Below are 11,715 nucleotides of genomic sequence, written 5' to 3' on the forward strand. Positions count from 1 at the left end.
TAAATTCCTTGGAAATGGCCATGATCTATTCTTTTTTTTTTTTTTTTTTTTTTTTGAGACAGAGTCGGCTCTGTCATCCCGGCTGAAGTGCAGTGGCACAATCTCAGCTCACTGCAACCTCTGCCCACCGGGTTCAAGCGATTCTCCCTGCCTCAGCCTCCTGAGTAGCTGGGATTACAGGTGTGTGCCACCACACCCGGATAATTTTTCTATTTTTTAGTAGAGATGGGGTTTCACCATGTTGCCCAGACTGGTCTTGAACTCCTGACCTCAGGTGATCCACCCGCCTCAGCCTCCCAAAGTGCTGGGATTACAGGCATCAGCCACTGCACCCATCCAATTTCTTTTTTAACTGACAAAAATTGTATATATTTATAGCGTACAAAAATGATGTTTTGAAATATGTATATATTGAATGGCTAAATTGAGGTAATTAGCATATGCATTACTTCACGTACTTACCTTTTTTTGTGGTGAGAACACTCAAAATCTACTTCCTTAGCAATTTTCAAGTATACAACATATTATTATAAACTATAGTCACCATTATGATGTACAATAGATCTCTTGAACTTACTCCTCCTAAGTGAAATTTTGTGTCCTTTGACCAACATCTCCCTAATCCTGCCACCTCCTAGTCTCCGGTTACCGCCATTTTATTCTGTTTCTATGAGTTTGACTTTGACACTCCACATATAAGTGAGATGGTGCTGTATTTGTCTTTCTGCGCCTAGCTTATTTCACTTAACATAATGTTCTCCGGGTACATCCATGTCATCATAAATGACAGGATTTCTGGATTTCCTTTTTTTTTTTTTTTTTTGAGATGGAGTTTCACTCTGTTGCCAGGCTAGAGTGCAGTGGCATGATCTCAGCTCACTGCAACCTCCGCCTCCCAAGTTCAAGGGATTCTCCTGCCTCAGCCTCCAGAGTAGCTGGGATTACAGGCGTGCACCACCACCAGCTAATTTTTGTATTTTTAGTAGAAACGTGGTTTCACCATGTTGGCCAGGATGGTCTCGATCTCCTGACCTCATGATCCACCCCGCCTTGGCCTCCCAAAGTGCTGGGATTACAGGCGTGAGCCAGTGCACCCAGCCAATTTCCTTCTTTTTAAGGCTGAATAGTATTTCGCTGTGTACATATACCACATTTTCTTTATCCATTTATCCTGATGGACAGGTAGATTGATTGCATACTTTGGCTATTGTGATAATGCTGCAATGAACAAGGGAGAGCAGGTATCTCTTTGAGGTATGGATTTCATATCCTTTGGATATATACGCAGTGATGGGATGGCTGGATCATATGCACATGGTAGCTCTACTTTTAATTTTTGGGGGACCCTCCTACTTTTTTCCATGACAATGATTTATATCTGGTCTAGCATGTTGTATACATGAAATGTATACATCTGTTAAAACTCATCAAACTGAAACATGAAAGATCTGTGCATTTTACTGTATGTAATTATATATCTATTTTTTTTTCTTTTTAGAGACTGAGTCTTGCTATGTTGCCCAGGCTAGCCTCCAACTCCTGGGCTCAAGCGATCCTCCTACCTCAGCCTCCCAAAGTGTTGGGATTACAGGCGTAAACCACCACACCCAAACAGTTTTCCACATTTATGTATCAATAAACAATTAGAAAATAAAAATTGTGGCCAGGTGCAGTGGCTCACACCTGTAATCCCAGCACTTTGGGAGGCCAAGGAGGGCAGATCACTTGAGGTCAGGAGTTCAAGAGCAGACTAACCAACATGGTAAAACCCCATCTCAACTAAAAATACAAAAATTAGGCCGGGCGCAGTGGCTCAAGCCTGTAATCCCAGCACTTTGGGAGGCCGAGGCAGGCGGATCACAAGGTCAGGCGTTCGAGACCAGCCTGGCCAACATGGTGAAACCCCGTCTCTGCTAAAAAAAAAAAATGCAAAGATTAGCTGGGCATGGAGGCGTTCCCCTGTAATCCCAGCTACTCAAGAGGCTGAGGCAGGAGAATCACTTGAACCCGGGAAGCGGAGGTTGCAGTGAGCCGAGATTGTGCCACTGTACTCCAGCCTGGGCAACAGAGTGCGACTCCGTCAAAAAAAAACAAAAACAAAAACAAAAATTAGGCCGGGTGCAGTGGCTCATGCCTGTAATCCCAGCACTTTGGGAGGCCGAGGCAGGTGGTTCCCAAGGTCAGGAGATCGAGACCATCCTGGCTAACATGGTGAAACCCCGTCTCTACTAAAAATAATACAAAAAATTAGCCAGGCGTGGTGGCAGGTGCCTGTAGTCCCGGCTACTTGGGAGGCTGAGGCGGATGGATCACCTGAGGTCGAGAGCTTGAGACCAGCCTGGCCAACATGATGAAACCCCGTCTCTACTAAAAATACAAAAAAATTTAGCTGGGCGTGGTGGCAGGCCCCTGTAATCCCAGCTAATTGGGAGGCTGAGGCAGTAGAATCGCTAGAACCCGGGAGGCAGAGGTTGCAGTAAGCCGTGATCACGCCATCACACTCCAATGTGGTGACAAGAGCTAGACTTCGTCTCAAAAAAAAAAAAGAAAAGAAATTTAAACTACACTATTTATAATACCATAAAAAAAAACAAAGGAAAAAATGAAACATATATAAGACTTTGAAATAGAAAAAAATATTATATAATAGAAAATTGAGAGAGAAGGAAAGAAAACTAAATACAAGAGCAGAAATATCATGTTAATGCATTGGAAAACTCAATATAGTAAAATGTCAATTCCACAGAAATGGCCAGGTGTGGTGGCTCACACCTGTGATCCCAGCACTTTGGGAGGCTGAGGCGGGTGGATCACCTGAGGCCAAGAGTTTGAGACCAGCCTGGGTAATCTGGTGAAACCCCGTCTCTATTAAAAATACAAAAAACTTAGCTGGGCGTGGTGGCAGGCACCTGTAATTCCAGCTACTCTGGAGGCTGAGGCAGGGGAATCACTTGAACCCAGGAGGCAGAGGTTGCAGTGAGCCGAGATCATGCCATTGTTCTCCAGTCTGCTGTCTGTCTTGCTACTTCTTGTGGGGTTAACGGTCTTAAGGCTTCCAGAACAAGTTTTTTTTTTGTTTTGTTTTGTTTTTGACGGAGTCTCGCTGTGTCACCCAGGCTGGAGTGCAGTGGCACGATCTTGTCTCACTGCAACCTCCGCCTCCTGGGTTCAAGCAATTCTCTGCCTCAGCCTCCCGAGTAGCTGGGATTACAGGCACCCGCCACCATGCCCAGCTAATTTTTGTATTTTTAGTAGAGACGGGGTTTCCCCATCTTGGCCAGGCAGGTCTTGATCTCCTGACCTCGTGACCCACCCGCCTCAGCCTCCCAAAGTGCTGGGATTACAGGTGTGAGCCACTGCACCCGGCCAGAAAAAAACAATCTTAAAAAGCAATCGGAGGGTTAAAAAAAAAGAGGGATTTCAGCTAGGTGCACCTGTAATCTCAGCACTTTGGGAGGTCGAGGTGGGAGGATCACCTGAGCCCAGGAGTTTAAGACCAGCCTGGGCAACATAGGGAGACCCTGTCTCTACAAAAAGTAAACAAAATTAGCCAGGCATGGTGGCAGGCACCTGTAATCCCAGCTACTTGGAAAGCTGAGGTAGGAGGATATGCTTCAGCCCAGGAGGCTGAGAGTGACATGAGCCAGTGACTGCACCACTGCACTCCAGCCTGGGCAACAGAGTGAGACTGTCTCAAAAAAAAAAGAAGAGAGAGAGAGAGATTTCTTTCAATGAGAGACACTGGCTATTGAGTTGATGTCTCAACAGAAACCATGGAAGCTGGGAGACAGTAGAATGGAAGCTTCAATATGCTAAGAAAAAATAACCATCAACCTAAGCTCTATACTCACATAAAATAGTGTTTTAGAGAGTAATATAATTTACCATATTAACAAAATAAAAATTTTAAAATCATACAGTCATCTCTACAAATGCACAAAAAGCATTTGACATAATTCAACATCCATCCATAATTAAAACTCTAGGTGTACTAGAAATGCAGAGAACTTCCTCAACCTGATAAAGGACACCTATGAAAAAGCCACAGCTGACATCCTTCCTACTAGTGAAAAACTGAATGTCTTCCCCCTAAACTCAGAAACAAGACACAGATGTCTGCTTTCTCCACTTCTACTCAACATTGTAACTGAGGGCCTAGCCAACACAATAAGGCAAGAAAAAGAAATAAGGCATTCACAATAGGAAAGAAGGCTGGGGGCAGTAGCTCATGCCTGTAATTCTAGCACTTTGGGAGTCCGAGGCAGGTGGATTGCCTGAGCTCAGTAGTTCGAGACCAACCTGGGCAACACAGTGAAACCCTGTCTCTACTAAAATACAAAAAATTAGCCAGGCGTGGCAGCATGCACTTGTGGTCCCAGCTACGTGGGAAGCTGAGGCAGGAGAATTGCTTGAACCTGGCAGGTGGAGGTTGCCGTGAGCCGAGATCACGCGCCACTGCACTCCAGCCTGGGAGACACAGACTGTCTCCAGAAGGAAAAAAAAAAAAAAGACAGAATGGAAAAGAAGAAGTAACAGTCGAAGAAAAATATGGCATAAAAACAAATCGAAACAATACAGGAAGTAAAAAAAGGATAATGCATACGGGCGCGGTGGCTCACTCCTGTAATCCCAGCACTTTGGGAGGCCGAGGCAGGAGGATCACCTGAGGTCGGGAGTTCAAGACCAGCCTGGCCAACACGGTGAAACCCTGTCTCTACTAAAAAATACAAAATTAGCCGGGCGTGGTGGCACATGCCTGTAATCCCAGCTACCCAGGAGGCTGAGGCAGGAGAATTGTTTGAACTCAGGAGGTGGAGGTTGCGGTGAGCCAAGAACACACCATTGCACTCCAGCCTGGGCAACAAGAACGAAACTCCATCTCAAAAAAAAAAAAAAAAAAGATAATGCAGGAGAGACAAATAGCACAAAAGATGCAAATATAACCCCAGAATATCAATAACTACATTAAATTAATTAATTTATTTATTTTTGAGTCGAGGTCTCACTCTGTTGCCCAGGCTGGAGTGCAGTGGCACCAATCACGACTTACTGCAGTCTCAACCTGCTAGGTTCAAGTGATCCTCCTACCTCAGCTTCCCAAAGTGCTGGGATTACAGGCATGAGCCACAGCAACCCCCGGCCCTCTACATTAAATTTAAATGGAATAAATGCTCCTGCTTTTAAAAAAAGAAATACCATCAGGCGCGGTGGCTCATGCCTGTTATCCCAGCACTTTGGCAGGCCGAGATGGGCAGATCATCTGAGGTCAGGAGTTCAAGACCAGCTTGGTGAACATGGTGAAACCCCATCTCTAGTAAAAATACAAAAATTAGGCCGGGCATGGTGGCGGGCGCCTGTAGTTCCAGCTACTTGGGAGGCTGAGGTAGGAGAATGGCGTGAACCTGGGAGGCGGAGCTTGCAGTGAGCCGAGATCGCACCACCACACTCCAGCCTGCAGCCTGGGCGACAGAGCGAGACTCCGTCTAAAAAAATATATATACAAAAATACAAAAATTAGCCAGGTGTGGTGGTGCACACCTATAATCCCAGCTACTCAGGAGGCTGAGGCAGGAGAATTGCTTGAACCTGGGAGGTGGAGGTTGCAGTGAGCCAAGATCGCACCATTGCACTCCAGTCTAGATGCCAGAGCAAGACTCTGTCTCAAAAAAAATAAAAATAAAAAAGAAATACAAGTTTTTTTTGTTTTTGTTTTTGTTTTTGTTTTGAGACAGAGTCTCTTGCTCTGTCACCCAGCCAGGAGTGCAATGGTGCAATCTCGGCTCACTGCAATCTCCGCCTCCCGGGTTCCAGCGATTCTTCTGCCTCAGCCTCCTGAGTAGCTGGGGTTACAGAAACCCACCACCACGTCCGGCTAGTTTTTTGTGTTTTTAGTAGAGATGGGGTTTCACCAAGTTGGCCAGGCTGGTCTTGAACTCCTGACCTCAGGTGATCTGCCTGCCTCGACCTCCCAAAGTGCTGGGATTACAGGCATGAGCCACCGCGCCCGGTTTTTAAATGTTTTTAAAGACATTTGTAAAATATAAAAATGCCAGGCTGGGTGCGATGGCTCACGCCTGTAATCCCAGCACTTTAGGAGGTCGAGGCAGGCAGATCACCTGAGCTCGGGAGTTCAAGACCAGCCTGGCCAACATGGAGAAACCCCGTCTCTACTAAAAATACAAAATTAGCCGGGCGTGGTGGCGCATGCCTGTAATCCCAGCTACTCGGGAGGCTGAGGCAGAATCGCTGGAACCCGGGAGGCGGAGGTTGCGGTGAGCCGAGATCACATTATTGCACTCCAACCTGGGCAACAGAAGTGAGACTCCGTCTCAAAAAAAAAAAAAAAAAAAAGCCAAAAGGTGAAGTGAAAGGGTAAAAGGGTAAAAGAAGACCTGTCAGGAACCCTCAGGCAGGACTGACAGGTGTGCAGCCCTGTGCACCACTCCCAAGAGCACCTGGAAGTCCTTAGTGGATAACTGTGTGCATCTATGACATGGCAACTCCACAACCAGATGTGTTTCCAAGAGAATTCTTACACAGCTCCATAAAAGGAGGTATACCAGATGCCCACTGAAGCTATCTATCATGACAACCATTGTAGATTCACACCATTCAGAGGGACACAGCAGTAGTGGGCAAGGGCCAGATGTGCCACAGCAACGTGGCTAGGTCTTACACTACACCGACTTTGCAAGAACTCAAATAATGAAAAGGATGTACCTTATACATAGCAGACCATAGCAGACAGTTGCCTGTGGGGTGGGAAAGGAATGAAATGGTCCTGACATATTAAAGTAAATATATAGGCCAGGCATGGTGGTGCACACCTATAGTTCCAGCTACTCAGGAGGCTGAGGGAGGAGGACGGCTTGAGCCCAGGAGTATGAGACCAGCCTGGGCAACATGGTGAGACTCCATCTCACAAAAATAAATATGTAAGATAGTGGGGGTTGGTCTTGCCCAGACCCAGGATGATCACCTGCCATGAGCAGAGGAGTATGACCATCTCAACCCTCTACACTGAGGCCAAACACAAAGGAAATACAGAATACGGCAAAGAGCCACACACAGGGGCCTGGAACCTTGGTCCCAGCCATGAAACAGTCTACACCCAACATGCAGGTAAATTCATAGGCTGCGCTGGGACGACACAGATAGAGCTCACACTGGGGCACATGCTTATGCACTGCGCCCTACAGGCTTCACAAGCGGGTCCTGAACAAAGGATACCCCTCAGGGGCATGCACATACTGTGGGGTATAGTCAAGCTCAAGTACCCACCCTGAGGACATCTTGGCACAGGTACACACCCGGGGTGAGTCACAGGACCAGCTGAGGCCAAGGACCTCTAAGAAATCTGCTCAGCCCAAGGCTCAGCAAGCTGGAGCCCTCAGGGTAGGGAGGAGATGGACAGGGGACTAACTGAGCAGGTCTAGGGGGTCCAGCCCAGAACAGGGGATCCCTAAACCCTCTGCTCCTATGCTCTGGCCACCATCTTGAGAGGGCTGAGAGGCCAGAGGGGCAGAGCTATCTCTCTTCCACATACTCTCCCGTGGGGCACAGGCTCAAGCCACCCACCCTGTGACCCACTGGTGCACCCACCTGGCCTCAGGCACAGCACACCTTTCCTCGCTCCACACAAATTTCTTCAGCACGTCAGAGCAGCAGTATTGGTCATAACAGGTACCACAGCAGAAATCTGGACAGGACTCGGGGAAGAGGCTGAGTCCACGGGAAGCCATACACACCTCACCACGCGCTGGAGAGGAGAAACACATCTGTTCACCTGTGCCCACAGGGCCAGGCCCCAGCAGACACAGCGCCCTCCCTGGCACAGCCACCAGACCACACACACACACACATGCTGCACCGTCTCTGAGCCACCCTAGCCACAGGCCACCTTCTGACCCCTGGCCACTGCTCCCCCTCAGCCTTGCCCTATCCCACGGGCCACAACAGAGCTGCCCTAACTGGGCTCCCTCTCTCCCTCACCAGTGCACTGGCCTCCTGATAGGAGGGTGAACTTTCTCAATGTGAGTCTGATGGGGCCATACCCTGCTCTCAGACCTCCCCTAATTCCCACTGCTTCAGGATCAAGGCCCGAGTTTCCAAGCAGGGTCTAAACTGCAGAGTCCTGAAGATCACTCCAGCTCTCCAACCTGTCCACACTCCGCTCACATTCTTGCCTGGTTCCTATCTCCTGCCTTTCAACTCTACTCATCCTTCAAGGCCCTACTCCAGGCGGCCTCCTCCAGAAGCTGCCCAGGCGAGAAGTCACACAGCTCAGCACCTGCAGGGGACCAGACACTGGACTGTCCCTTTCTTTCTTTTTTTTTTTTTTTTTTTGAGACAGAGTCTCGCTCTGTTGCCCAGGCTGGAGTGCAGTGGTGCGATCTCAGCTCACTGCAATCTCTGCCTCCCAGATTCAAGCAATTCTCCTGCCTCAGCTTCCCGAGTAGCTGGGATTACAGGTGCCCGCCACCAGGCCCAGCTAATTTTTTGTATTTTTTAGTACAGACAGAGTTTCGCCATGTTGGCCAGGCTGGTCTTGAACTCCTGACCTCAGGTGATCCACCCACCTTGGCCTCCAAAGTGCTGAAATTACAGGCATGAGCCACCGCACCCCAGCCAGACTGTCTAGTTCTTAATCCTCATTCACTCTCTCCCTCACTCAGCCACAGCAACCTCAGCCCCTGCTGGGCACCACAACTGCAGGGGCCTGGCTCTCACAGACCACCCCATAACCATGATGGCAGGCTAGATCCTGGTCAGAAATTGTCACACCCAATTTCTTATGAACAAAGTGTTCATAAAGCACTTAGCCCCGCGCTGGGCCTGCAGCAAGTGTCCAGGAAATGTCTGTGCCTTCCAGGAGTTTGAGACCAGCCTGGGCAACAGGGCTCCAAGGCAGTGGCACCATCTGTAGCCCTGGAGCCATCACAAGACTCTCAGCACAGAGTTGGGATCTACTGACATCCTTACAAGTCTCAATAAACGAGGTCATGCTGAGGGGATCTGGCTGACAACAAATGTGGAAAATGACCCAGGTTTTTGGATGACCACAAGGTTTACAAACCTCCAGGAAGATGCTACAGTCAAATGTTCCCATGTATCCTCAGGCTACATTAGCAGAGACCTGTGCCCACTAGCAGGAAGGAACAGTACCGGATTCTGCCAGGGCAGACTCCAAAGAGAATACCTAGTCCAGCAAGGCCCACAAGTCCGCAGTAGGCAGGGGACAGGTCTGATGATAGCCCTGAGGCATAACTACATCGGCCTGGAAACAGTCTGGCATAGCACGTGGCCTCTGGAGACCCAGCCAGGCCAGGCACCTGGCCATGTGCAGCATCTGGTGCCCGGGCCTGATCAGGACACCACACACCCCGAGGCTGTCAGTAGAGTGAAGCCCAGAGACAGAGACACCAAGTGACCTCCTTGGGAAGAGGGAACTTTAGTGGGGAGTTGGGGGGAACTGCACTTCTTGGCAGCTCCAGGCAGAACCCTGCTCTGGGCAAAGCCATGGAGCAGAGGATTGGACCATTGACAAGCCCAGTTTGGCCAGCTGCCCACCTGAAAGCTGGTATCATCAGCATGGCCCGTGCCTGGTGGCTCAGGTGAACCCATATGCAGCAAGGTCTTCACAGCCCAACCTGAGCCTCTGAGCTAGGGCTGAAGACACACCGGTGAGGCTGTTTAGGCTGAGTCCATGGCACAAATGCTCTCTGACCCCCAGACCTCACTGAATCAGTGACCCTCCTACAGGCTCACTCCAGGGGTGGGCGGATTCTGGGCACAAGTCTCCCCTTTCTCATTTATCTAGCCCAGGTCCTCTGGATTCATCCCAGCCCCCAGGAAATACAGCCTTCCCCTTCACGAAGCCACCCACCCCAAAAGGGTCTTTGGCTTCCCATGGGTGGGCAGGGGATTGTTCCAATTCCTAACCCTTTAAAGGACCCGCCCCCAGCCAGCCTTCCAGACTCTGTGAATCATCTATCTGCAACCAACACACACAGTGGTGTCTCCACCCCAGAGGCCAGCCTCAGCGCCGGGCTCTCCAGGAACACAAGGGCCAACGGAGGCAGCGGTGGGGACTCCCAGACAGTAAACAGAGGCAAAGAGGGAAGGCCTCTGATGGAGGGGCCAGGTCGCCCTGCAGCCACCCGCCAGACTAAAGCCAGGCAGGGAACCCTACCCTAGCCTCTGGGGACTCCATCCCCTGGGACATGGGCGGGAGGGCAGACCCCTCCCCACCGTTCCAGGACAGACAAAGGTGGCAGCTGCCTGGTGTCTAGGCAGGGTTGTTCAGGCAAGGAGGGTGCTGGGGTGGAGGAGGGGTCCGCAGTCGTGGGGGTTCGCTGACGGCCTCGGGGCAATCAGGGGTCAGTGGGGGGCATAGTGGGGCTGGTGCTGCCCGGCTCGTTGGAGAGGCAGCGCGGGGAAGTGTCTGCCCGGTCCCAGGGCAGGACGGGCCGCCCCCACCCCCGGCTCACCACCCGGAGGCGGCGTTAGCAGCAGCAGCAACAGCAACGGCAACAGGATCCGCGGCGCGGGGACCGGCGCAGTCATGGCTGGGCGGGCGGACGGGCGGACGGACGCGAGCGCCGGGCGCAGTGCCGCCACAGCCTCAGTGATCCGCGCGGCCGCCCCTCTCCCTCGCCCCGCCCCGCCCCGGCCCGGCCGGTTCCCGGAACCCCTGGCCGGGGGAGCAGGAGGAGGAGGAGGGAGGAGGAGGGAGGAGGGAGGAGGGAGGAAGGAGGAGGAAGGAAGGAAGCGGACGACTTCCCAGCCTCGGGGCCAGCTTCGCGCCCGGGGTCTGCGCGAAAACTTGGTACCGGTTCCCAGACTCGGACAGGCGCCGGGCGACGCACGGAGTTTCCTTCTGCTCACCGGATGCATGGGGGGCGGCGGCGGCCCCCAGCTCTCAGGCCTGGAGGGCGTCCCCGGGAATATGCACCCTGACACTGAGCGCCTACTGTGTGGGCTGGGGGACAGCCACAGCCATCCCTCCCAGCCGCGGTCCCGGCGGATCCTCACTTGCCCGAGGGCTACGTGAGGACTAGGTGAGGCGGTGCGAGGACAGTGCCCAGCGCAGACCTTGGCACTCACTAGACACTCCACAAATGCCGGTTCCCTTCTACAAGCCCAGTCGCCAGCTCAGAGGACACTCGATCTCCTGCCCCCTGGGACTGACACCATCATCCCAAGGTGATCCCCAGCCCCAGCCCTGGCAGGCTCAGCGCTGGCGCAGTGGGCCAGGACTGAGCTAGAAACTGGCAGCTCCCAGGGCACACAGCCAGGCCAACTTCCCACACAGGGCTCCGCCCCCTCACTTCGGGGCAGGGGTCCAGGCAGAATCAGGGATGTCGAGTCATTCTTCCTTTTATGCCCAGAGTTCCTGACCCACCCCCACTCTGCACCTAGCACAATCAGAACATTTCACTCAAGACGGAAAACGTGAAATGTCACACTAATGGGGCACCCAGGCTGGGTTGTGCACCCTGTGTGCCACCATATATTTCTCACCTAAAGGTGGGGGCATCGCTGTGGACAAAGAGAAACCCAAGGGGACAATCTGGGATGTTCCCAGTAGTTTCCCAGGCTAGGGTGTTAGAACAGGGAGAGGAAGGCCTGGGTCTCCAATAAGCCCCCATCACCTCCTGGCCAAGAAGGGCTTAAGACTCACCGTGCTCAACACACATGTGGGGGGCAGGGATA

The 11,715-nt window shown here is 51.5% G+C and overlaps 1 protein-coding gene across 4 annotated transcripts in view; it reads right to left on the minus strand.

Annotated features, from left to right (window-relative positions):
• The window catches only part of SHISA5 (shisa family member 5), a 36,144-nt gene extending 25,474 nt beyond the window's left edge, over positions 1-10,670 (minus strand). For 2 of the 4 annotated variants that reach the window (XM_008971721.5, XM_008971720.4), the window contains exons 1-2: positions 10,491-10,670; positions 7,603-7,759 (exon numbers count right to left, since the gene is read on the minus strand). In XM_008971721.5, coding sequence (XP_008969969.1) covers positions 7,603-7,759; positions 10,491-10,566 — 233 coding nt within the window. In that variant the 5' untranslated portion in view covers positions 10,567-10,670. The remainder of the gene's footprint in view (positions 1-7,602; positions 7,760-10,490) is intronic. The other 2 variants (XR_010111428.1, XR_004670553.3) reach the window with 2 other exon arrangements.
• Positions 10,671-11,715: the final 1,045 nt, after the last annotated feature.

Source organism: Pan paniscus, chromosome 2 (genome assembly GCF_029289425.2).
Source record: "Pan paniscus chromosome 2, NHGRI_mPanPan1-v2.0_pri, whole genome shotgun sequence".
NCBI classification, from domain to species: Eukaryota; Metazoa; Chordata; class Mammalia; order Primates; family Hominidae; genus Pan; species Pan paniscus.